Source organism: Fukomys damarensis, unplaced genomic scaffold (genome assembly GCF_012274545.1).
Source record: "Fukomys damarensis isolate Sample0158 unplaced genomic scaffold, DMR_v1.0_HiC HiC_scaffold_16, whole genome shotgun sequence".
In the NCBI taxonomy this organism is placed as follows: Eukaryota; Metazoa; Chordata; class Mammalia; order Rodentia; family Bathyergidae; genus Fukomys; species Fukomys damarensis.
In genome coordinates, this window is record NW_022900928.1 from 113,380,690 (window position 1) to 113,407,497 (window position 26,808).

Here is a 26,808-nt window from a genome sequence, read left to right on the forward strand (position 1 = left end):
TGTTGAATAAAATGAATTTTATAATTAAATTTTTATGGCATTGTATGTTAAACTGAGAATTTCTTCTCCTTGCTCCTTTCTATCTAACCTGTGACAAGTGCCTATGCTCCTGTAGGTTGTTCATTTCTACTTCTGTAACCTGTTCTGTATTGGGTCTGCCACTCATCTGCTGTGGTAGATCTTCCTGGAAAGGGGCTTAATTCTTCTGTCTCTAATGTGAATGTGATTCTGAGGTTATATAAGAGACCATACTGAGACCATATTTAGGCCAGGTGCAATCTTTGGGTTTAAGACTGTTTTGCACTGGTATAGCAAAACAAATTCAGGATTAAGAATGGTGTCTGTGAATCTCAGTTGTGCTCTTAAGTAGCATTGTGAGTATTCAGGTCATTTACATCTAAGTCTGTTTTCTCACTTATTAAATGGGGATAAATTACTTGCTTTATGATCGGTATGTAGCTAAAATGAAAATATGTTTGAAATGGAAATATATATTCATATGGCCTGAAGTCTGCATGTATCCTGTGTCTTCACTTTCCAATGCAGTGTGAATGGCTGGATCATATCCCTGGTGCTGAGGTGTGTGGTTCTGAGTGGTTCTTTTGATTGCATACACAAGACAGCCTTGCTAAATCCCTGGTCTCTTGAACGACATCCTTGAGGATTCTAATATCATCAGCAGTCTAATTTTTCTGAGTCTAGTGCTTTTTTTTTTTGTTTCCTGGTCCAGCATCTAAAGGTTTCTGATCTCCAAGTACTAGGTATAGGCAATTAGGAATGTATTTAATGTCTGTTTACACTGATACACACCTTCAGTCAAATTCTATAACACTGGGGAGGACTGTATGTTTACCCAGCCCGATGCAAAATGTAAAGGGCAATTTAAGGGGTTGTTGATATTCTTAGGATATTCCCTAAGAAACTAGAAGCAAGTATACTCTACTTGAAGTATTCCTGAAGTATCTGTCTCTATTTGGCATTTGCTTTCAACTAGCCCACTTGAATTTTTAGGTTGAGAAGCGAACCAGCATTTTCGTGTTTGACTGCTTGTCTCTCATTTTTCATTCACAGAGCCCTGTATATTTCTTTGAATTATTGGATAGCTTAGCTTATTCTCTTCTACATTATGGGACATTCTATAACCCCATTTATTTCATCCAATTCTCATTTGTTACTGTGTTCACAGAGTAATTTTTATTGGCTTCTGCTTCATTCTATAAAGTTCCAACTTGGAATATACCTAATAATGGAAAATGTCTATAAAAAGCTTATTCCTTAATGCCTAAAGCAGTACGATTAGGATTTGGAAATAACTTTCTTCTCTCAACCACATTTGCTATTTCACATGCTGGATTCACTACAATTGAAGAAAATCAAATTTAAACAGGAGATGTACTGCTGCCACTTCTTGACTGCCACCATAGGTTTCACTATGGGAATCGCTGATACTAGATACCTGATGCTCTTTTAGAATTACCCTACAGATGTCACCAAACTGGATGTCACCATTCTTAGTATAAGTTCTGTCCAAAATCTAGCATGGGTACACATGATTGATTATATCATACTGTCAGTATCCTAATTAGTCGAAAATCTGTATCTGCTATCTATAGCAAAGTCGAAGGCTCATAATTTGCTAAATTCAAGTTGCTAGGTGGCCAAAATGACTGTCAGATATAATTTACACCATTCTAATCCTAGATCAATTAATTCATTCTTCAAATGAGGTAGAGAATATAATTTTACTTGTGTCAGCTTTCTAGGTGTGTTCTTCTAGAATAAGCCAAGGTTACTGCTTAATGAACTGAACCTATCTGTGTGCCCTTGATATAGAGTGATTTACTACTACTCATTTCTCTTTTTCCAGTTACAGCATACATAACAGGTGTACATTGGGTGTGCAGGCATGGGAATTAGCTGTTTAGCTTGAACTGATTAGTGTGTCATGAAGCCACAGAATGAACTTATTCAAAATATTCATATATTGAAAATATATTAAAATATATGAAAATTTCCTCTGTGGTTCCTAAAGGATAAATCAGTTTTTATGCTTATTTTAAAATGTCTTTCTTTTAGTGTTTGATGCAGTTATTTTTTGCAAATTAACTTTTAATCAAAATTTCTAAGGTACAAGACAAGGGTATTAAGAAGTATCTCATGTTTTTAATCTGATTCCTTATAATCACTTCATTCAGCAGCATATTTTAAGGACATTTTAGCTTCTTTTATTTTTCTTTAAACACATTTTTAGTAACTTTTTTGTGGGAAAACCTGCCGCACTATCTCAGCCAGTGATGCAGGTTAACATCCTCAGTCTTGAGTTTTGTTGGCAGAGTACACCTGTGATACGATGTGTTCATAATGACATTTCTCCTCTGTTGTCTTCCTCCCCCAAATCCCATAACTCCACATTAACTGTGGGGGAAATGTTGGACAAACTCAAATTTAGGGCCATCTGCAAAATATGGTTTGAACTGTCTAAATATTCAAGACCATTAAAATCAGGGAAAGTCTGAGAAACTGCCCCAGTCCACAAGAGACTAATGACAGATAATGACTAAATGTAAGGTTATTCTGGTTGGGTTCTTGGAACATAAAAAGGAAATTATAGAAAAATTAATGAAGTCCAGACAAAAGAGGACTTTAGTTCACAATAATGTATTAACATAGTTCTTGTGACATATGTAGTATTTTAAAATATGATTTTAATAGGAGAAATAGTGTGTGGGGCATACTGGAGCTCTCAGTACTTTATTTACAACTATTTACTGAATCTTAGTACTACTCTAAATATGTTTATTTAAAGATTATAATTAATTTAACTTCTAAGAATATATTTTTAACCTGGGAATTTTATTTGCATTACTTTATTTATTATACCTCATTTTCTATTAATATAAAATATTGCTATTAGAAAAATACTGCATCTCTATGTAATTAATCAGATGGTAGTTTGGATTTGTGTAATCATATACAATGAGGAATGAGGTAGATTTTTAAGGTTGAATTTTAAATTTAAATCTTTTATTTGGTAACAAAGGTAAATGGTATGCCAGCCAGGTAACAAATGTTCTTAATTATAAGACATACTTAGTAAAATATAGGTAGAATGAACCAGGAGATTTCGGGATAAAATAGACTCCTCATATTTATTTTTCCAAATAACTATGTCATAGTTTACAGATACAAAAGATAGTTTTTTGATATAAAGATGAAGCAATTGAGACAGAGGAAAAATCTCTCTTAGCTGAATAATTTCCAAAGTGTACTAATGAGTATACTTAAACTATGCTGTGAAAGAAATGTTTCAGATGCTTAATATAATTAATAATTGGCTCTGAAATTAAATTGAACTAAAACTATGTTTTCCTGGGCTGGGGATTTAGCTCAGGTTCTGGCGCCTGCCTTGCAAGTGCGAAGGCCTGAGTTCCTTCTCTGGTAACAACAAAACCCCAAAGAACTATGTTTTCCTTTTGTTAAAGTTCACATTTGATTTGTTAAATTTATAGAAATTTAATTCAAGAGAGATTAAAACTTTGCTATTTGAAATCATTCAATCTTTAAACATTGTATTTTATTTAACATTTTAGAACTTATGCAGCATGTAACATTGTATCTTCTAATTTTTTTCTTTTTAGATTTCTGGACTTCATGAAACATTGAAGAGCATGGAAGCAGGAATTATTTCTCATGTTCCTGAAATTAAAGGTAAAAGTAATATTTAGTGATTCTCTAATTTAATATTGCTAATATTGATCCTATGGTATCTCAGCCTTTTATCAGTGATCAACATTCTAGAAATATTTAAAACTGAATACATATTGTATAAACAATTTTAAAAATCAAATTTTAGTAAAAAGATTAATAAGAAATATACATATGATACTGAGTTTGCTTTGTTATTATTGAAAGTAATATGTATCAAATATTTCTAAGAAACTGCACATAAAGTACTTAGGTTTTACATTTTTTTGCAAATTGCTTCATTTAAAATGTTTCTGAAATATACTCATATTGATTGTTAAATTTGTGTTTATTTTTAAGTTATTCTACTTTATTGCTATACAGTTGCCATTGAATGCAAAAAATGCTTACTTTCGATATGTATTATGTATCCCCCCCACCCCGTTAAGTTTATTGGTGCATTAAGCAAACAGTACAATTATACTTATCATTGGGATCTTGTACCTTTATATGATATATCTTGGTTCTTATTTTTTCCCTATACATCTTGCCCACCCTGCACCCTCTCCACCCTCCTCTATTTACAAATATTTTGTTTTCCTTTTTTCCTTTTTTCACAGTTTTTTCCCTTATTTCCTTTCCCCTCTCATTCCCACTTTCCATTTAGCCATTCTCTTCCTATTTCACACTATCAGTTATGCCATATGAACCTTATTTACACTTTTAGTTTTTCACACCAGAGAAACTATTTGGTATTTACACATATGTGTCCTATTTATTTCACTTAAGGATATAGCCTCCATGTGCATCCATTTAGCTACACATATCTCTAGTTTCTCATTCTTCATGGCTGAGTAGTATGCCATTTTATAGAAAAACCACATCATCTTTATCTAGTCTCCAGTTGATGGGCATTTGGGTTGATTAGCCATTACAAACTGTGCTGCTATAAACATGGGTGAGCATATATCACTGTGGTATGATTCTTTTAATTCTTTTGGAAAGATACCCAGCAGAGGGACAGCTGGGTCAAATGGGACCTCCAATCCTAGTTGTTTGAGGTATCTCCATTTTGATAACCACAGTGGTTGTACCAGTGTGCTGTCCCACCAACAATGAAGAAGGGTACCATTCTCCCCACAGCCCTGCCAGCATTTGCTATTGGTTGAATTCTTGATAGCAGCCATTCTTTGTGGGGTAAGGTGGAATCTCAGTGTTGTTTTCATCTGCATCTCTCGAATGACCAGTGATGTTGAACATTTTTTCATATATTTATTTGTTTGCTAGTTTTACTTGTTTGAGAAATATCTGCTCATTTCAGATGCCCATTTTTCAATGGGGTATTTATTTATTTATTTATTTAGAGAGTGCTTTATTAGTTTCTGTAATCAAACCCACATAGATAAGACCTTACATATTTAATACAGTGCGTTACCCCTGTACAAATGGAAAAAAATTAATATTTCTAGACCAATATGGCTGTTAATTTCTGTACAATGCCAACTCAACACAGTAAACTGGGATAACTTTTTCCAAAGTTGACAGCACAGTTAAAGTTTCCAAAAATTCAAATTTAATCGGGTATTTATATTTGGGGAGTCTAATTTTTTTGAGTTCTTATATATTCTAGATAATAGTCCTTTGTCTGAGGAGCAACTGGTAAAAACTTTTTCCCACATTGTACGTTGTCTCTTAGCTCTGTTGGTGGTTTCTCTTGCACTGCAAAAACTTTTTTTTTTTTTTTTTTTTGTACGAGGGTTGGACTTGGGTCCATGCACTTGCAAGGCAGGCGATGGAACCACTGAGCTAATTTCCTGGCCCTACATCACTTTTTATTACAATGAGATCCCTGTGGTTGATTCTTTGTGCAAGTTCCTGTGCTGCTGAGGATTTGCTCATAAAGTCTTTTCCTATAAACTCTTTTCAAGAGTTCTACCTAATTTATTTTCCAGTAAGTTTAATGTTTCTGTTTTGATATTTAGATCTTTAGTACACTTGGATTTTAGTTTAGTGCATGGTGAAAGATAGGGATCCATTTTTAATCTTTGGCAAGTTGAACTCCCATTTTTTTCTAACACCATTTATTGAAGAGGCTATCTTTCCTCCAGTGAGGATGCTTGGCTCCTTTGTCAAAGATGAGGTAGCTGAGTACATCTGGAGTTGTTTCTGTATCTTCCAGTCTTTTCCACTGATCCACAGGTCTATTTCTTTGCTAGTGCCATGCGGTTTTGATCATAGTGACTTTGTAGTATAGTTTCAAATTGGAAATTGTGATACCCCTTCCATGTCTCTGTTGCCTAGAATTGCTTCTAGGTCTCTTCTTGTACCAAATGAATTTTTTGATTGTTTTCTCAAGTTCTGTGAAATATATTGTTGGGATTTCTTTTTTTTTTAATTGTAAATTGAATTTATTGGTACATTCTAGGTAGACAGTACAGTTGCATTCATTACTGGGATCTTGTACCTTTACATGACAGGTCTTGGTTCTCATTTTTTCCCCTAGTCCCCACCCTCCCTTCACTCCCTCCTTCCCTCCCCAACTTCAAACACTTTAATTCCAGTTTTACATTTTCTCATATTTTTTTCCTTTACCTTTATTCCCCTTTCCCTATCCTTCTCACTGTCCCTACACCTTTGGTCCTTTTCTTCCTATTGCACATTGCTAATTGTCCTGTTAGGATCTTGAGTACTGTTTTAGTTTTTCACACCAGAGAAACTATTCAGTATTTGCATATGTGTGACTTATTTCATTAAGGAGTATATCCTCAAAATGTACCCATTTACCTATGAATGAATCTACTTTCTCATTCTTTATGGCTGAGTAGTACTCCATTTTATAGAAAAACCACATCTTCTTTATCCAGTTTCCAGCTGATGGGCAAATGGGCTGTTTCCAAGTTTTAGCTATTACAGACTGTGCTGCTATAAACATGGGTGTGCATATATCACTGTGGTATGATTCTTTTAATTCTTTTGGAAAGATACCCAACAGAGGGATGGCTGGGTCAAATGGAACCTCTAATCCTAGTTCTTTGAGGTATCTCCATATTGACTTCCATAGTGGTTGCACCAGTCTGCACTCCCACCAACAATGGAGAAGGGTTCCTTTCTCCCCACAACACCTCCAACATTTGTTATTGTGTGATTTCTTGATAGCAGCCATTCTTTGTGGGTTGAGGTGAAATCTCAGTGTTGTTTTCATCTGCATCTCTCGAATGACCAGTGATGTGGAGCATTTTTCCATATATTTACTTGCTGCTTTTACTTTGTCTGAGAAATGTCTGTTCATTTCAGATGCCCATTTTAGAATTGGGTCTTTATATTTGGGGGGGCTGGTTGTTTTGAGTTCTTTATATCCTTTAGATAATAGTCCTTTATCTGAGGAGCAGCTGGTAAAAAGATTTTCCCACATTCTAGGTAGTCTCTTAGTTCTGTTGATGGTTTCTTTTGCAGTGTGGAAGCTTTTTAATAAGATGAGATCCCAGTTGTTGATTCTTTCTGCTAGTTCCTGTGCTACTGAGGATTTGTTCATAATGTCTTTTTCTATACCAATATCTTCCAGAGTTCTGCCTAACTTACCTTCCAGCAAGTTTAGTGTTTTTGTTTTTATATTTAGATCTTTAATCAACTTGGATTTTAATTAATGCATGGTGAGAGATAAGGGTCTAGTTTTAATGTTTGGCAGGTTGAGATCCAGTTTTTCCAACACCATTTATTAAAGAGGCTATCTTTCCTCCAGTGGGGACGGTCCTCTCCTTTGTCAAAGATAAGGTAACTGAGTGCATCTGGACTTGTTTTTGTGTCTTCCAATCTGTTCGACTGATCCTCAGTTCTGTTTCTTTGCCAGTACCATGCTGATTTTATCACAGTGGCTTTGTAGTATAGTTTCAAACTGGGAATTGTTATACCCGCTGCCATGTGTCTGTTGCCTAGGATGGCTTTTGCTATTCTAGGTCTCTTATGGTTCCAAATGAATTTTTGGATTCTTCTTTCTAGTTCTTTGAAGTATAGTGTTGGAACTTCAATTGGTATTGCATTGAATCTGTATAGCAGTTTTGGTGGTATGGCCATTTTCACTATGTTGATTCTTCCTACCCAGGAGCAGGGGAGATCTTTCCTTTTGCTTATATCCTGCTCGATCTCTTTTTTCAGAGTGCTGTAGTTTTCAGTCTAGAGGTCTTTTGCTTCTTTTGTTAGAATGAGTCCCAGATACTTCATTTATTTGGGTGCTATTATTAATTGTTTCCCTAATTTCTTTCTCAGTGAGTCTGTTGTTTGTGTACAAGAAGGCTATTGAGTTTTGGGTGTTGACCTTGAATTCTGCTACTCTGCCAGAAGTGTCAATTAAGTCGAGAAGTCTTTTGGTGGAGCTTTTTGGGTCTTCAATGTAGAGTATCATATCATCAGCAAATAATGACAGTTTAACTTCTTCCTTTCCTATCTTTATTGCTTTAATTTCTTTCTCTTGTCTAATTGCTATGGCTAATGTTTCCAGAACTTTATTTAATAGGAGTGGTGATAGTGGGCATCCTTGTCTTGTTCCTGATTTTAACATGAAGCTTTTCAGTTTTTGGCCATTTAACATCATGTTAGTTGTTGATTTTTCATATATAGCCTTTATTAAGTTGAGACATAGACCATCTATTCCAATTTTTTTGTAGCGTTTTTATCATGAATGTGTGTTGAATTTTGTCAAATGCTTTTTCTGCATCTATCGAGAGGATCATGTGGTTCTTCTCCTTGACTTTGTTGATATAGTGTATTATATTTATTGATTTACCTATGTTGAACCATCCTGGCATCCCTGGTATAAATCCAACTTGGTCAGGATGTATGATCTTCTTGATGATCCTCTGTAATGTTTGCTAGTATATTATTGAGGATTTTCGCATCTATATTCATTAAGGTGATTGGCCTGTAGTTCTCTTTTTTAGTTACATCTTTCCCAGGTTTGGGAATCAAAGTGATATTTGCTTCCAGGAATGAAGTTGGAAGTATTGCTTCTCTTTCAATTTCATTGAAAAGTCTGAAGAGTAATGGCAGCAGATCTTCTCTAAATTTCTTGTAAAATTCAGCAGTGAGTCCATCAGGACTTGGACTTTTCTTTGTTGGTAAATTTTTAATTACATTTTCATTTTCACTGATTGTATTTGGGATGTTTAAAATGTTTCTATCTTCTTTGTTCAACTTTGGTAATTCATAAGTATCTAGAAATCTGTCCATTTCTTTTGTGGTTTCCATTTTATTAGAATACAGGTTCTCATTGTAGGTATTAATGATCCTCTAGATTTCTGTGGAATCTGTTGTGACTCTGCCTTTTTCATTCCTCAGTGCATGAATCTGAGCCTTTTCTTTCCTTTTCTTGATAAGGTTTGCTAAAGGTTTATCAATGTTTTTTATTCTTTCAAAAAGCAACTGTTCGATTCATTTATTTTTTGTATCATTTTCTTAGTTTCCATTGCATCTATTTCTGCTCTAATCTTTATAATTTCCTCTTGTTCCAGCTTTGTGTTTTTCTTGCTCTTGTTTTTCTAGGAAACTTTAATTTCCTCTGTGACTCAATCATTGTTTATTAGGGTGTTAATTGATTTCCATGTGTTTTGAAGTTCTTGCAGTTTCTCATGATATTGATCTCCAGTTTATTTGCACTATGGTCTGATAATATACAGGGTAAAACTTCATTTCCTTTGCATTTACTTAAGCATGTTCTACCAGCTAGTGTATGGTCTATTTTGGAGAATGACGCATGTGCAGTAGAAAAGAATGTATATTCTTATTTTGTGAGATGGAACATTCTGTACACATCTACTAAGTCCATCTGTTTTAAGACTTTGTTCAGTTGTGTTATTTTGTTGTTGATTTTTTTTGTCTATATGATCTGTCTTATTTGTGACAGTTGAGTATTGAGGTCCCCCACTACAATTGTATTAGTGTTTCTTTCATTTTTCATATCTATTAATATTTGTTTCGTATAGTTGGGGGCTTTAGTACTCGCTGCATATACATTTATGATTGTCTATTCTTTCTCTCATATTCTTCCCTTTAGAAGGATTAGTGACCTTCTTTATCTCTCTTAATTAGTTTGGGTTTGAAATCTACTCTATGAATAAGATTGCTACCCTCACTTTTTTCCAGGCTCCTGTTGCATGGAGTACTGTTTTTCCATCCTTTCACTCTCATCTCTGAATTTATTTGTGGATTAAGTGGGTTTCTTGTATACAGCATATTGTTCAATTTTGCTTCTTAATCCATGCTGCCAGCCTATTTCTTTTGATTTGTAAATTGATACCATTAATCTTGACACTTTTATCTGTCATGTATTGACTTTTCATTGTCATGTTGTTTTCCTGTTGTTGGTTCTTTTACTTTCTTCTTTCAATTTTGTTCCTTGCCTGATATATTGGAGCTCCTTGTGGAATTTTGGCCTTCCTTGTTTTTTTCCAGGCTATAGTTTAGTTTGGAGTGCCATGGTGTTCATGAACTTTTTCAGGTGTTCTTTGTTGTGGAAGTATCTTATTTACCCACCAATTTTGAAAGATAGTTTTGAAGGATACGTTAGTGTAGGTTGGAGGTTGTTTTCTTTTAGGACTTGAAATACCTCACTCCAGGCTGTCCTTGACTTGAGAGTTTGTGTTGAATAGTCTGCTGTGATTCTGATGGGCTTTCCTTTGCATGTGATTTGTTATTTCTTTTTTTCTCTTAACTGCTTGTAGTATTTTATTCTTCTGTTGGGCATCTGGGATCTTACTTATTATATGTCTATATGTAGATTTTTTTTCTTTCAATCACAGCTATTTGGAGTCCCATATATCTCACTTATCTGTGTGTCAAATGCTTTTGCTCTTTGGGGGAAATTTTCTGTCATTAATTCTGTGAACAGTTTTTTATGTCATTTGTACTTTCTCCTGCTACTTCATGTATTCCTATCTGTCTTATATTATTCTTCTTTGCTTCATCTAGGAGTTGCTGGTTTGCTTTCTTATGATCTGTTACTTAAGAGATCTCTCTTTTCATGGTCACTGACCACAGTGTTAGCTTCTATATCTGAAACACTATATTCACATTCTTTCATTCTGCTGGGAATACTTTCAATAGTTTTTAATCTCCTGGATATCTGTTTGAACCTGTCTCATGAATTCCATTTCTTTCCTGTGTTGGGCATTTACGGTTTCCATTTCTTTCCTATGCTGGGTAATCATGGCTTCCATCATGGTTCTTAGCTCATGTATTTATTTAAATCTGTTTCTGTTCCAGTGTCTCTAATCATGTCTTTCATTGTGCTCACCATCTCTGTAGTTATCTGGGAAATTATTTCTATTTTGAATTTTTGTAGAGCCTCATTCATCTGTTCTTTTACTTTCTGTGCTGTGAATTAAAGGTGTCCAGATGGTTGACTCTCAGTTTTCCACCTCATTTTCCCTAGAGTTTACCTTTGGTGAGGTGGAAGTGTGTGTTTGTGCCTCGTTTAAGTGTCTTCTATTTTTTATTGTTGGTACTGTCTTTGGTTTAGTTCCTCAGCTAATACTTCGATATTTCAGATATAGCTGGTCTTTAGGTTTTGAGTCTCTAATGACTCCGACGCAATCTCATTTTCTTTCTTTTTTTTGTGGTACTGGGGATCGAATTTGGGTCCTTGTGCTTGCGAGGCAGGCCACCGAACCACTGAGCTAAATCCCTGGCCTTTTTTTTTTTTAAAAATGGTATTGGGGATCGAACTTGGGTCCTTGCACTTGCGAAGCAGGCCACTGAACCACTGAGCTAAATCCCTGGCCCTTTTTTTTTTAAATTCTTTTTTTTTTTTTGTGGTACCGGGGATCGAACTCGGGTCCTTGTGCTTGTGAGGCAGGCCACTGAATCACTGAGCTAAATCTCTGGCCCAATCTCATTTTCATTATACCAGGAAGGTATAGACAGCCTGGGCAGGGGTGTGCAGATCTTAGTTAATTAGTCTCAGCAAGCCAGCAGCTGTCCCCTGAGTTTCAGTCTGATTTTTGGTTGCAAGGCCCAAGTTGAGATCCCTGTCGTCCTGTTGGGTTGAACTCTGCAAGGTTCTCTGCAGGTTCCAACTGTCTTTTTCCTGAAGTTAGACCAGGTTGGTATGTGAGGTGCTGGTCTTTCAGACTTACCAACTATAGTGGTATGGTGTGCCTTTATCACAGAGATTTTCTTCACTTTTCCAGTGGGCTTTAATTTTCATTTATGAGCCTCAGAGTGGCCCTCTTTCTCTTGTTCATTGGGGTTGGGGGCAGAAACACTGCTGTGTTGGCTCCTGCATGCCTGGGCTGCTCTGCTCCTCCTCACTAAAGTGCTGTATTATCTTTTATTATATGCAATATTTTAATGTATCATAAGTGATCTTTGGAAATTAGGAATTAATAGCTAGAAATTGGAAATGTTTAAAGAATTGTGAAAGTTGACTTCAGAACTTTGCATAGAAAATATATGTCCTATGTGGTAAAGCAGATTATGCTGTACCTTGGTGCTCCTAAATTAATAATAGAGGGCAGTGCTCCTTAACATACATATACAGTAAACCAGCATACTCCTTACTCCACATATTTTAATTAATGTCTGCTTTTAAAGTTTAAACTATGTTGTATTCAGAATTACATTATGAGTTACCAATTATTTTAACTTTAAAAACATTCATCAGTACATCTTTGCAGTACACAGTTATCTTGCAAGTGAGTACACATACAGACTACAGCCTGTTTCCTTTTTAAACTCCCTTCCCCTTTCCTTGTTGCTGCCTCTCTTTCCTCCGATTCTCTTATTCCAATTTTCATTCTTTTTATTATAAATCTTAGTTCATGTTATGGCATGCAGTATAATGTTTAAATAGCTTATAGAGCGATTTCTATTTTCCCAGATATCCTCCCCTTTAACTTTAGTTATTTTCTGATTTCCAATGAAATATATGCCTAGTTCCATTATTTTAGGCTACATGTGTCTCCATCTGTTCCTTTTTTATTTAGCCCTGTAGCTTAAGTTTTTTTAAAAAACCTTGCTTTTTAAGTTAAACAATTCTCTTTATATTTGATCTCCGAGGGAGTTAGGCATTGGCAAAAGTAGGTACCTAATAAGTATTTGTTAAATGAAGGTGTAATTTATTTCCTACAATTTTATAGAGACTTGAGCATGTTCACTTAATATTAGTGGGATGTGAATATGCATGAATAATTAGGTAAAATTTACCAATAAATATATAATGAATAAAATTTCTGTAAAGGAAGATGTTTGGTATTTGCATATTGATTGTTCCCAGGTAACATTTGGGAAAATGCACAGCACTGGTCAGTATTTTAAGCCTTGTCGTGAACAAGTATTAGATGATAAACATGGCAATTCTACATTGGAGACATGAACTTGCTAAGTTGTTACTGGATATTGGGAAATGCTGTGCACATTTTGATAATTATGCGCATTTAACTTTGAAAGTAGCATGGAACCTAATAAATGAGTCTCTTATTTTTTATATAAATCTTTGTATTGTAAATGATGTTTATTTGATGGAGAGTAGAAATGTTTATTTTACTACCCTGGAATATAATTGAGAACCATTATTTCTTTGTTAGCTAAATGTAATTTCTGTAACTTTTATTTAAAGAGGTTCAAAGTGCTGCCTATTATCATAAAATTTTTAGTGTATGTATTTTTGCAATGTTATTTTGATTGTGGTGTTATAGTGTGTAGTCATTAGCCAAATCTGTTTGGATTTTCTACTTTCATTTGTTGTGTTTATATTTATTTGTTTCTTGCCTTTTAGTTTTTGTTTTGTGAAATGCTTAGCAATGTTATGCATATTACATGATACCTTCTCATATGTGTGGAATTATCTGTTTGACTCCTTGGTTTCTTTCTCTGCTGCTTTCTCTTTTCTTTCCTATGTTTGCTATTATATAAAGTCCAGTTTTAATATATAAAGGTAGCCAAAAATAGTAGCCTTTACAGAATTATTGACACAATTACACTGTGTAATATATGTAAATTTTTTAAAACAGGCTGTTATGTAGTAAAAGGTCAGTGAGATATAGATGGTAATTACTTTTAATTTTTGTAATGTTGTTGACTCTTGGTCTTTGAAGAATCAAATCAAATAAAAGAGAGTTAAAAGTTTTAAAAAATTGTCCTTGTATTTCAACAAGCTGTAATTACCGCCATTTTGTGACACTTTGGTTTCCTTGATGATGTGGGGCCTTAGTTTGCAGCACCATTGAAGAACAGTCTGTTGGTGTGCCCATTTCTTATGCTGTCATGTGGCACTGGGGCACTGTGTTACAAAGCATTCTGTTTCTTGTGGACATTATTTTGAGAATTTTTCTTTCTCTAGAACTGTTATTGAAGAAGAAAAATTAGAGCAGGAAAGAAACTAAATGCCAGCCATTTGCTTCTTTGCCCTTATAATCTCAGGGTTCTTTAAGACAGCTTTGACATTGAAATCAACTAGGCATTTTTGTGTTATTTATTATGAATCTAGTGTTATAATTTACAACACTGAGTTGTTCTTTTAATGTGTTAATAAATATAAATTTATTAGTTAATTTAAATCAACTGGCTATTTAGAAATAAAGGTGGAAATTATGCATCCCTAAATATGTACATGTATGTGGAAAGGTATGTAAGAGAAGGATATATTTTTCGTCACACCCACCACGATTTCATTAGCACTGCTCATTCCCAGGAGAGGTAGGAGACCAGTGGTACACTATATTAGGATCTTACCTTGTGTTTTTTTTTTCCTTTCTGTTTACACGACCAGCAAGAAGCATAGATAAAAATTTGTAATAATATTCTATTTTTAAAAATCTCATTTATTGCTTAGCTCAATTTGAAAACTTTTATAACTTCTTATTCTTTACTTTGGCATTCAGCATAAAGCTTATAAACTTAAAAAACTTATAAACATAAAACTTCAAGATAATAGAAATTTGGATATAACAGGATTGAAGATTGTTTTCTCTCTTTTGTAATTGGCTAATTCCATTTCATTAACATTATAGTAGTACTAATCTGAACTTTTGCAAATACGTTTTGAGACCTCACTTAAACCATTTTGGTTTGGTTTAAATATAATTACTTTAATACTTTAAAAAATATATGCATTAATGAAACCTTAGTTTGCATATTTTTGCATATGATCATAGTTTTACAGATAAAAATAAATTAAATTATCCTGTAGTTCGCCAGACTCATGAAAAAGAAAATGCTCCAGAGGGTCCTACTCAGAAAGGTCTTCGTGAAGCCAGGGAACAAAACAAATGTAAAACAAAGAAAAAAGACAATACAAAGGTATGGTATTGATTTATGTTTCCTTTCATTCATATTTAATGATCAGAGTTTTATATCCATATGCTCATTTAGTATCAGATTTTTTTTAAACTGGAAAAGGAATTTAGAGGTTCTATATTATATGCACCTTCATCTATAGAGGAAAACAAGTATTACCGATAACTAGTTGATTCAGGGATATATGTTTATCAGTGTCAGCAACAGCTCAATAAATCTTTGGTGTCATGTAACCTAACCTGGTACAATAACCCTAACCTCGTGGTTATTTCAGCCAACCTGCCCACTTTTCTGCTTAAGATTACTGTTGTCAAGATGTGACACCCGGATTGTTTCTTAATAGTTTCTTATAGTATAAGGTCTACTTTGCTTAGCCTTTAAAAATACCTGCAATGAATTATGCTCCCCTTAGGAATTTGGCAACATATTTGAGTACCTATGTCAGTGGTCATGAACCTTTTGCCTGTACCACAGCAGGGTGCTTGTTATCACCAAAAGCTGTAAAAGATTCTCCATCATTGACCTATACTTTGCAATCGAACTGGTCATGAATTCTTCTATAGTGATTTACAGAATGGTATTAAGAATGTCTGGTCAAAAGATCAAATGTGAAAAAGAAAAAAAATTACATAAAACCTTTGAGTGGTTTCATTTCTTGTTATACAAATTATGTAAAATAGTAGCTGAAGTAATGAGTTTTCTAACATAGATGTCATCAGAGAGTTTTTTAGCATCTGGCATTCATTTTAAAATAAAAACATTTATAATTAGAATAGCATTTTTAGTAGTAATAACAATTCTAGAAGTATTTTTATAAATTCATTTAGTTTGATAATACCAGTATCAAAATTTTCCCTCTATGGTATATGTTAGATTCAGATATTGTATAAAATATTTGAATAAAATAAATAAGTAGCCCTTTTAGGTTATATTAAGATTTTGACAGAGTAATGTGTTTTTTTTCCCTCAGATTAGTGTTTTACATTTACTCTAATATTACTATTAATTTATGGATTATGGTATTTGAATTAGGAGCACATCAGAATTAAGGAGTTTTGGTGATGTTGGTGATTGTCACTAAGAACATTTTAATCTTTCATCAGATAAATGTTCTCTAGCAGGTAGTCTGTAGTGTTTAAAATGACGTTGATTTTTTAAAGTGAACTTTATATTAATTATCCAGCATAATAATTGAAGCCTTAAAAAGTGTAGAATGAATAGATCTCATTCTCATTGAATAGTCATTTTTACCAGTATTGCTCTTTCAGTTTTTTCTAAGTTATTATTGAAATAAATGCCTTAGTTCAATTTCTGTTTTGTCCATTATTCATTTTAGAAGCTACTTACTGACTTCCTTGTGGAAATAGGCATCTATGTGTATTTTCCATAAATATGCAGATAAATTATCTCAGTGTTTACAATCTGAAATGTTCTTATTTTACCCTTTATTGAGTTAATATTTGACTGATTATAGAATTGTAGATTTAAATTAATTTTCACCAGAATTTTGGTAGCATTGTTTTATTGTCTTAGTGGATACCAATATTTACTAATGTCTGATTGTTGTTGTTTGGTAGGGAAATACAAATGCCATATTCAGTACAACATACCAGTATCTTGAGTAAGTAGGAAAATTAAGTATAATCATACAAATATCTTTATTTATGTGATAAATAGTGGAGGTAATTAAACCCTTACCTTTAGATGCAAATTCATTTCAGGCTTCCTGAGAATTATTAGTTAAGTCTTTGTTTACTTTACTTTGCAAACATAGTCGCATATCAGTAATTAAATATTTCTAGCTTTATGCAATATCAAAGCCCCACATTTTATATAAGTTAAATTTTGTCCCATGCCTCAGCCAGGACCTTCTTTGGGCCACATACTACAGGAAGAAACAAACAGTGATGGTGGTGGTATATGGTCTTTTCATGTTCATTTTCTCTAGTTTCACTGACAGAAGGCACAAATTTAAGGGGATGAGAAATTTTTATTTTTAACTTTATTAATATATTTTGCATTAAATTCAGTTTATAATCATCTTGAGGAGTTGTTACATGTACATCCTATAGCCTGTTTCCTTTTAAAATTCTTTCCCCTCCACCCTCTTTCTCTCATTCCCATCTGGAGAAATTATCTGTCTTGAACTGCTTTGTCATGGCTTATAGTTCTTTGAAGGCCAGATATTGAAAGTTATTGCTCTAATGGACACTATCATGAGCTCTTCAATATTCTAAGGAGTTCCTTTTCATGGAGCAGTAGATCCTCGTGGGCTACCCTTCCATACACTCACTAGTCACATACCTCTAGCTTCTTTCCTACTTGGTTCTTTTTTTGTCTGTCAGACCACCATCTTGGATATTTCTGAAATGACTTTAAGCCAGTATTTTTCTTGGTACTATGTTCCTATATCTAGATCCATGGTAAGAAGTGAAATGCACATTTTCCTCCTGAGTTAGTTCTTTCCCTTGCTGTTATGGACCTTAAAATAGACACTGACACACACTGTGCTTTTCATCTACAAAAATCTAGCACAAGGCTCTCTGAAGGGGTCCTTTTAGAGAACTTCACAAAGGGTTTTAGACTATGTATCTCCTCCTCAAACTTTGGGGGAATAGCTTGTGTGAGGGCTTTCTCTAAAGAAATTCTTACAACCTCTCTGTCTCCAGGTTCTTTATTTATTTTCTTTTGTATTTTGTCTCTTATTACACATAGTATTTTTCCATATTAAGCCATGTGTTCCCTTTTACCTCAGGGAATTATTTTCCCAATATTTATTTGAGTCCATTGTTTCTTCCACTCACTTTAAAGCACATAATAGATAAATTTTGATTTATTAAACCAGTCATCCCTAAACGTTATTTTTCTCCTGTTTCTCCATTTTTGGTCTGTTTGCTTTCTGATATTTCCTTTCAAGTTTGCCTTCAGTAGCCAGCTTAGAAATTCGTTTTATCCAATGTATCACTGTCAATCCATAAATTCTTATAATTGATTTCTAAAAATTTATTTCTTCTTCTCCAATACTAATTTTTTGGGAAGCCAATTGTGTGATCGATAATGTAATATTTACTTAAATATGATGATAATGAGACTTGTAATTTTTAGACCTTCTGCAGTATTGTGAATTGAACCTAGAACTTTCTGCATGCTAGGGATACATTCTACACTGAGCTACATTCCCACCGTGCTAACTAGACTTTATACAAGATTTCCTGCTCCCTGAATTTTCTATTTTCTTTAGTCTACTTTCATCCTTATTTTGTGTTTTAATGTTAATCTTTTTTTCTTAAAATGATTAGTGAGCCTTAGTCAAGAATTCATATTCATGCAATAGGTACTAGATTAAGTTATAAAACTGTCTCAGGTCCATAATTAATGATGCTCAATGCTGTAAATAATCAAAACCCCTAACTGCTGTCATCTGCAGTACCAGAATTCTGAAGATTGACTGTGGGATATCTGATGGTGGGAAACTCCTCTGTCATGTGCTTTGGAGCAGAACAGTCAACAAGGCTGAACAGGATGCACAATTAACCTCAACTAACTAGATGGAACAGTTATGAACTTTGAAGCTGAAACAGTGTTTTACTGATGATGGCTTTTCTTTACCAGTCACCCCTCATATCTTACTGCACACTACCACATGATAAGACTCCAGATCTTGCCAGATATGAGGAAGGAACTCTGCTGTTACTATAGGGTTTGCTTTTCTCTCCAGTACCAACACTCACATGTGTGTCATCACAGATAGTTTGCTCATTTTATTTATGGAGCAGTGTTAGTCTCTACATAAAAATACCTGTCCTACATGGAAAATGGAGGAAGAGATGGGGAAGAAGAATTATTTCTCTCTGCTTTTAAAGTTCAGAAGCAGTTGCTTAATGAATATCTGTAGATTTTTGCATTTTCATGTGAACAAAAATAGGAAAACATTCAGTCAGGAAACAGAGCTACTTTAGATCTTTTGAACAAAATCTCTTAATAAGGAAGTGGTTAAACAGGCAATAGAAGAGATAAGATGTCAAATAGGAGACAGCGAGAAAACACAGAGTTGCATAATAGCAGGACATTACCATTACCTTTTGTGTTAGAGGAACATCTGGATCCATCTGGAGGGAAAGATTGTTAAGGAAGGAGCTTTCTATTAGTATGTAGCACCATGGAAGACACAGGACTGTAGAAGAAAAAGTTTTAATGGAATACTAGAAAAAATCGCTCATTAATATCTATATAAAACAAATATTTATAGTTGAACGATCTGTAGTCATGATGTACAGTTGGTATGCTTCTTCCTTCTTTTCAATGCTTGCCTTTGCTTAGCCACAATTTGACTTATTGGAGTCCTTTACTTGAGAATTAATTGACTCATATCTTCAGTCCTGAAGCTGCTGAGTATATTTTTGGTTTTGCCATTTCCATTGCTGTAATTTTCCTTTGACATTTTCCATTTAATATGCACGTATAAAGAGGTAACCCATATTTTTTTTCTAGGTTGTAGAAGGTCCTCTACAAAACTATCATTTAACAGCAACCTAATTTCTTTTTAGTGAATGATCACAAAACTAAGAGAAATGCTGAATCATAATTTAGCTTTAATTTGATAGCATTTTCTTTTGTGACATGGTAAAGCATTCTTCCCTTTCAAATTAAGTAATCTAATAGTAGAATCCAGTGTTGTTGGAGCAGGAAGCAAAATCTGTGCAGGCTGGTTTTTAGGTATAACAATAATAAGGGCTAGTTATACTTTTATGAACTTTTTATTTTTCTTTACTATGTGAGAACTTTGGAGAATATTACTTTTAGACTAACATAATGACTGAGTTTCTAATAAGTTATTCCAGGATTTTTACCTGTTCATGTCTGAGTGGTAGTCTGCCATAAATTCTATGGTTATTAGATTATAACTGTTCTTTTGCTGTAAATTATGTACTTTGGTCAAAAGTGTGTTTTTGTGAATTATTCTATGACAATAAATAAGAACATTTGTAAGTAGGTGGATGTAGTGGATTGAGATCACTGAAGGCAAACAGCCAAACTGGAGTAGTAGATACAATTACAAACTACACCTTAACAATATTATAGTAATTCGCACTTTTTTTTTTCCAAGATCCATCAGTTTTCTAGGAAGACCACTTTCATGTGAAGGGGGATGTGATCTCTATCATTTGTACCTTTCAAGAGTTTTATGGCGGCATCAATTTCTAGTTTTTTTTGGTACTGGGGATCGAACTTGGGTCCTTGCTCTTGTGAGGCAGGCACCAGAACCACTGAGCTAAATCCCCAGTCCTGAATTTCTAGTTTTTATAGGACTGTACTTTGCTTTTGATTTACTCTCTTGATAGAGATGGCAAGATCTAGGGCTTCCATTCTATTCTTCTTACCATGGTATACTTCATAAATCAGTTAACCAATGAAGAGATTTTACTAATTGACTAATATGTTTATTCCAAGTACATCTTCAAAAATCCAGGAAATAATCTGTTGCAGTGTGTGACCATGGTGGTGTGAAGAATTAAAAAAGATTACTTATAGAAAATAAAAGATTACTTAGAGAGGAAACCTAATTCAATCTGTGAGAGGCTTAGAGGAGCTATCTCAACTGAGAGCACCCAAAATTAGGGAGAGTCCCCAGAGCAACATCAAAGCTGAGAACTCACTGGCTTTTATTTAGAATGTCATTCTAAAAAACAAAACAAAACAAAACAAAAGAAAAGCAGTTTGCACAAGGGACTGTCTCAAGGATAGACAGTTTTCTTGGGGGAAAGCCAGACACAATATGTCTCATTAATTAAAACTTGTTTAACCATTCACTCCTCAGAGCATGCATGCTTTTGCCCCATAGTTTAACTGCTCTCCCCTCAGCTAAGTACTCCTCAATAAGGAAGGGATAGACTCAAAATCCCTATGAGCTGGCTGCAAACAAACTTGTGCCACAACACTATTGAGCAAGAGGTTATTTTAAGCCCCTGGTTCAATTAGTGAATGGTGATTTTTTTGGGTACCTATGAAAGGGCATCTATTTAGAGTCAATTCTAATTATCTCTGAAAAGTATGTAGTAGAGTTGCCCTTGTAAATGTCCACTCTTGCTTAGGGAAGGGCTTGTAGGAAGATTTACAGTTGGATTTATGTTTAAGTGAATGGACTTTGCATTGCAAATCACTGACCCTTTAAAATGGAAGTGATCCAGTAGTATAATAAACTTGTCACTAGGTGGGTAATAGGTTTCCCACAGAACGGTGTCATAGCAAGGGTCCTATGTTGGCTTCTGCTCTTGGCAAGCTAGGCTTTTTGCATGGGATAACACTCAGATCATCTTTACCTTAGAGAAGACCTTGTATAACCTCTGTCTTGACATAGTGTATACCTGGTCCCATTGAGCACATAGTGGATCCAAAGAAAAAGGACAGCATTCAAAGAATAGAATTCTATGAAATTCTATGAAATTCTCATCAGTGAATTTCTTTTAATGTGAATATTTATGGCACACACATATTTTCACACTTTTGCTCAGTTTGAGAGATCTCGTCTCTAGTCAATTTCCCTCGATCTTTCTTATCTTGAAATTTCCAGTTTTATTCTTCTGTGAACCCATAACCAATCAGTCAAGGTGATTTTCAAAATCACAAAAGAAGTATAGATTTGTCTGATATAATATTTTTCATTCCAAGGAAGGGAGATTAGCACAGGTATTGCCCAAATTTCTGTTTACTTGAGGCCTTTCCATTTTTCAATATTGATTTAATTATAACTTTTATTAGCAACTGCTCACAATTTTGTAATCATATGATTACATTCATTGTGGAGAGTGACATGTTACATGTACAAAACCTTTTAATTCTTTTTTTAGAGTACTATAGTTTTTACTAGAGAGGTCTTTTATTTCCTTTGTTAGGTTAATCCCTAAGTATTTAATTTTTCTTGAGGCTATTCTAATAGGACTGTTTTGCTAATTTGTTTCTCACGAGTTTAATATTGGTTTCCTGGAATACAATTTATTTTTTAAAATATAATTGATTTTGTGTGTGGATTTTGTATTCCACTACCTTGTTGAATTTGTTAATTCTAGGTGTGTTGGATTTCTAGGATGATTGTTAAATTTCATCTAAATCTTTTTCTATATCTATCTAGATGATCTTGTGATTTTTGTCTTTGATTTTGTTTATGATGTATTACATTTATTGATTTGTCTATTTTGAACCATCTTTCTATATCTGAGATGAAGCCTTTTTGGCCATGATACATTATTTTTTTAATCTTGTTGAGTATCTTTGCATCTGGGCTTTTCTTAGTTGGTATGCTTTTTATTACTGCCTCTATTTTATAGTCTGTTATTAGATTATTCAAGGTTTTTATATCTTTGTTCAGTTTGGTGATTCATGTATCTAGGAAAATATATTTTTTTCTGTATTCTCCAATTTACTGAAATATAGTTTTTTCTTTTACTGAGTTTATTGGTACATTTAAGGATACAGTACAGTTGCATTCATTATTGTGATCTTTTAGCTTTACATGACAGTTCTTGGTTCTCATTTTTTCCCCTTGTCCACGCCCTCCCTTCAACCCCTTGTATATACCCATTTACAAACACTTTATTTCCATTGTTTCATTTTCTAATATTTTTTCTTTTCCCTTATTACCTTTCCCCTACCCTTCCCATTTTCTCTACACTTTTAGCCCTTTTTTTCCTATTTCACATGGTCAATTATCTCATTAGGATCTTATGTACTATTATAGCTTTTCACACCAGAGAAACTATTCAGTATTTACACATGTGTGACTTATCTATTCACTTAAGAGTATATCCTCAATGTCTCCATTTTTCTATGAATGAATCTGAGTTCTCATACTTTATGGCTGAGTACTATTCCATTTTATAGAAAAAGCACATCTTCTTTATCCAGTTTCCAACTGATGGGCAAATGGGTTGTTTCCAAGTTTTAGCTATTACGAACTGTGCCAGTATAAACATGGGTATGCATATATCACTGTGGTATGATTGTTTTAATTCTTTTGGAAAGATACCCATCAGGGAAATAGGTGGGTCACATGGAACATCCAATCTTAGTTGTTTGAGGTATCTCCATATTGATTTCCACAGTGGTTACACCAGTCTGCACTCCCACCAACAATGGAGAAGTGTTCCTTTCTCCCCACAACCCCTCCAACATTTGTCATTGTGTGATTTCTTGATAGCAGCCATTCTTGGTGGGGCGAGGTGGAATCTCAGTGTTGTTTTCATCTGTATCTCTTGAATGACCAGTGATGTGGAACATTTTTTCATATATTTACTTGCTGCTTTTATTTCTTTGTTTGAGAAATGTCTGTTCATTTCAGATGCCTATTTTAGAATTGGGTCTTTATATTTGGGGGGGCTGGTTGTTTTGAGTTCTTTATATATTCTAGATAATAGTCCTTTGTCTGAGGAGCAGCTGGTAAAAAGTTTTTCCCACATTCTAGGTAGTCTCTCAGTTCTGTTGATGGTTTCTTTTGCAGTGTGGAAGCTTTTTAATAAGATGAGATCCCCCGTTGGTGATTCTTTCTGCTAGTTCCCATGCTACTGAAGATTTGTTCATAAAGTCTTTTCCTATACCATGTCTTCAAGAGTTCTGCCTAACTTATATTCTAGCAAGTTTAGTATTTCTTTTTTAATATTTAGATCTTTAACCCACTTTGATATTATTTTAGTGCATGGTGAGAGATAAGGGTTTAGTTTTAATGTTTGGCAGGTTGAGATCCAGTTTTTCCAACACCATTTATTAAAGAGGCTATCTTTCCTCCAGTGGGGATGGTCAGCTCCTTTGTCAAAGATGAGGTAGCTGAGTACATGTGGAGTTGTTTCTGTATCTTGCATTCTGTTCTACTGACCCTTACGTCTGTTTCTTTGCCATTACCATGCTATTGTTTTCACAGTGCCTTTGTAGTATAGTTTCAAATTGGGAATTGTTAATACCCACTGCCATGTGTCTGTTGCCTTGGATGGCTTTTGCTATTCTAGGTCTCTAATGGTTGCAAGTGAATTTTTGGATTTTTTTCTAGTTCTGTGAAATTGGAATTTCAATTGTTATTGCATTGAATCTGTGTAGCAGTTTTGGTAGGATGGCCATTTTCACTATGTCGATTCTTCCTACCCAGGAGCAGGGGATATCTTTCTTATATCCTCTTAGATCTCTTTTTTCAAAGTGCTGTAGTTTTCAATGTAGAGGTCTTTTGCTTTTGTTAGATTGATTCCTAGATACTTCATTTTTTTGGATGCTATTTTGAAAGGATCTGTTTCGCTAATTTCTCTCTCAGTGAGTCTGTTATTTGTGTACAAGAAGGCTATTGATTTTTGTGTGTTGACCTTGTATCCTGCTACTCTGCTAAAAGTGTCAATTAAGACTAGAAGTCATTTGGTAGAGTTTTTGGGTCTTCAGTTTGGAATATCATATTGTCAGGAAATAATGACAGTATAACTTCTTCCTTTCCTATCTTTATTGCTTTAATTTATTTCTCTTTTCTAATGCTATGGCTAATGTTTCCAGAAGTATTTTGAAGAGGAGTGGTGATAATGGGCATCCTTGTCTGGTTCCTGATTTTAACATGAAGGTTTTCAGTTTTTGGCCATTTAATATGATGTTGGCTGTTGCTTTTTCATAGAGATAGAGACCATCTATTCCAATTTTTTTCAGGGTTTTTATCATGAATGGGCGTTGAATTTTGTCAAATGCTTTTTCTGCATTTATAGAGAAGATTGTATGATTTTTTGTGCTTGATTCTGTTAATATAGTGTATTACATTTATTGTTTTACATATGTTGAACCATCCTTGCATCCCTGGAATAAATCCGACTTGGTTAGGATGTATGATCCTCTCGATGATCCTCTGCATTCTGTTTGCTAGTATGTTATTAAGTATATTTGTTTCCATATTCATTAAGGAGATTGGCCCATAGTTCTCTTTTTTAGTTGTATCATTACCTGGTTCAGGAATCAAAGTGATACTTGCTTCCAGGAGTAAGTTTGGAAGTATTTCTTCCCTTTCAATTTCTTTGAAAAATTTGAAGAGTAATGGCAGTTGTTCTTCTCTAAATGTCTTGTAAAATTCAGCAGTGAATCCATCAGATCTGGGCTTTCTTTGTTGGTAAATTTTTAATTACATTTTCAATTTCATTGGTTGTAATTGGGGTGTTTAAAATGTTTTTATCTTCTTTGTTTAACTTAGGTAATTCATAAGTATCTAGTAATCTGTCCATTTATTCTCTGTTTTCCATTTTATTGGAGTATAGGTTCTCAAAGTAGGTATTAATGATCCTCTGGATTTCTGTGGGATCTGTTGTGACTTCTCCTTTTTCATTGCTGATTGCATGGATCTGAGCCTTTTCTTTTTTCTTTTTAATATGGTTTGCTAAGGGTTTATCAATTTTATTATTCTTTCAAAAAACCAACTCTTCAATTCATTTATTTTTTATATCATTTTCTTAGTTTCCATTGCATTGATTTCTGCTCTAATCTTTATAATTTCCTCTCTTGTTCGAGCTTTTGGTTTTTATTGTTCTTGTTTTTCCAGGAGTCTAAGATTCATCATTAGGTTGTTTATTTGAGCTCACTCTGTTTTCCTGGTGTGCGCATTCAGTGCTATGAATTTTCCACATAGAACTGCTTTCATTGTGTACCATAGATTCCTGTATGTTGTATTGGTATTTCCATTTATTTGTAAAAACTGCCTGATTTCTTCTTTAATTTCCTCTGTGATCCATTGATTGTTCAGGAGAGTGTTGTTCAATTTCCATGTGTTTGTGAAGTACCTATGGTTTCTTGTACTATTGATCTCCAGCTTGATTACACTATAATCTGATAATATACAGGGAATAACTTCGATTCTTTTGTAGTTATTCAAACCTGTTCTGTGAGCTAGTATGTGATCTATCTTGGAGAATGAACCATGTGCAGCCAAAAAGAATGTATATTCTAATTATTTGGGGTGGAACACTTTATAGACATCTAATAAGTCTATGTTTTCAAAAACTTTGTTCAGTTCTAGTATTTTGTTGTTGATTTTTTGCATAGATGATCTGTCTATTTATGAAAGTGGGGTATTTAGATCCCCCACTACAATTGTATCAGTGATTATTTGGTTTTTCATGTTTCTTAATATTTCTTTTATGTAATTGGAGGCATTAATATTTTGTGCATATATGTTTATGATTGTCATCTCTTCCTCTTGAATTGTTCCCTTTACAAGGATGTAGTGGCTTTTGTCTCTTTTAATCAGTTGTGGTTTGAAATTTACTTTGTGTGTGAATAAGATTGCTACCTCTGCTTTTTTCTGGGCTCCTGTTTCGTGAAGAATTGTTTTCTATCCTTTCACTTTCAGTCTATGGGCTTCTTTTTGCACTAGGTGTGTTTCTTGTATACAATATATTGTTGGATTTTGCTTCCTAATCCATTCTGCCAGTTGTTTCTCTTGATTGGTGAGTTGAGGCCATTGACATTGATGGTTATAACTGATATGTACTGACTTCTTATTGTCATGGTATTGGCCTTTTGTTGACTCTTTTTACTTTTTGCTTTCTCCTTTTAGTTTCTTGCCCCTCCTATTTTATTTGCTCTGTTGGGCCTCATGGTGTTGTTACCATATTGTCTTTTTCTAGGATATTGTTTAGAATTGCTTGTACTGCTGGTTTCGTATTCATGTAGTTTCTCAGGTGTTCTTTGTCATGGAAGTATTTTATTTCCCCATCCATTTTGAAAGAGAATTTTGCAGGATACATCAGTCTTTGTTGTTGGGGCCGGGGATTTAGTTCAGTGGTTCAGTGGCCTCCCTTGCAAGTGCAAGGACCGGAGTTCAATCCCCAGTAC

General features: G+C 34.1%; 1 protein-coding gene across 7 annotated transcripts in view; it reads left to right on the top strand.

Moving 5' to 3' along the window:
• The window catches only part of Spag16 (sperm associated antigen 16), a 1,007,960-nt gene that overhangs the window by 87,642 nt on the left and 893,510 nt on the right, over positions 1-26,808 (top strand). For 6 of the 7 annotated variants that reach the window (XM_010616032.2, XM_010616034.1, XM_010616037.2 and 3 more), the window contains 2 exons: positions 3,639-3,708; positions 14,864-14,973. In XM_010616032.2, the coding sequence (XP_010614334.1) occupies positions 3,639-3,708; positions 14,864-14,973 (180 nt within the window). Of the gene's footprint in view, positions 1-3,638; positions 3,709-14,863; positions 14,974-26,808 lie in introns of those variants that run through there. The other variant, XM_010616039.2, reaches the window with a different exon arrangement.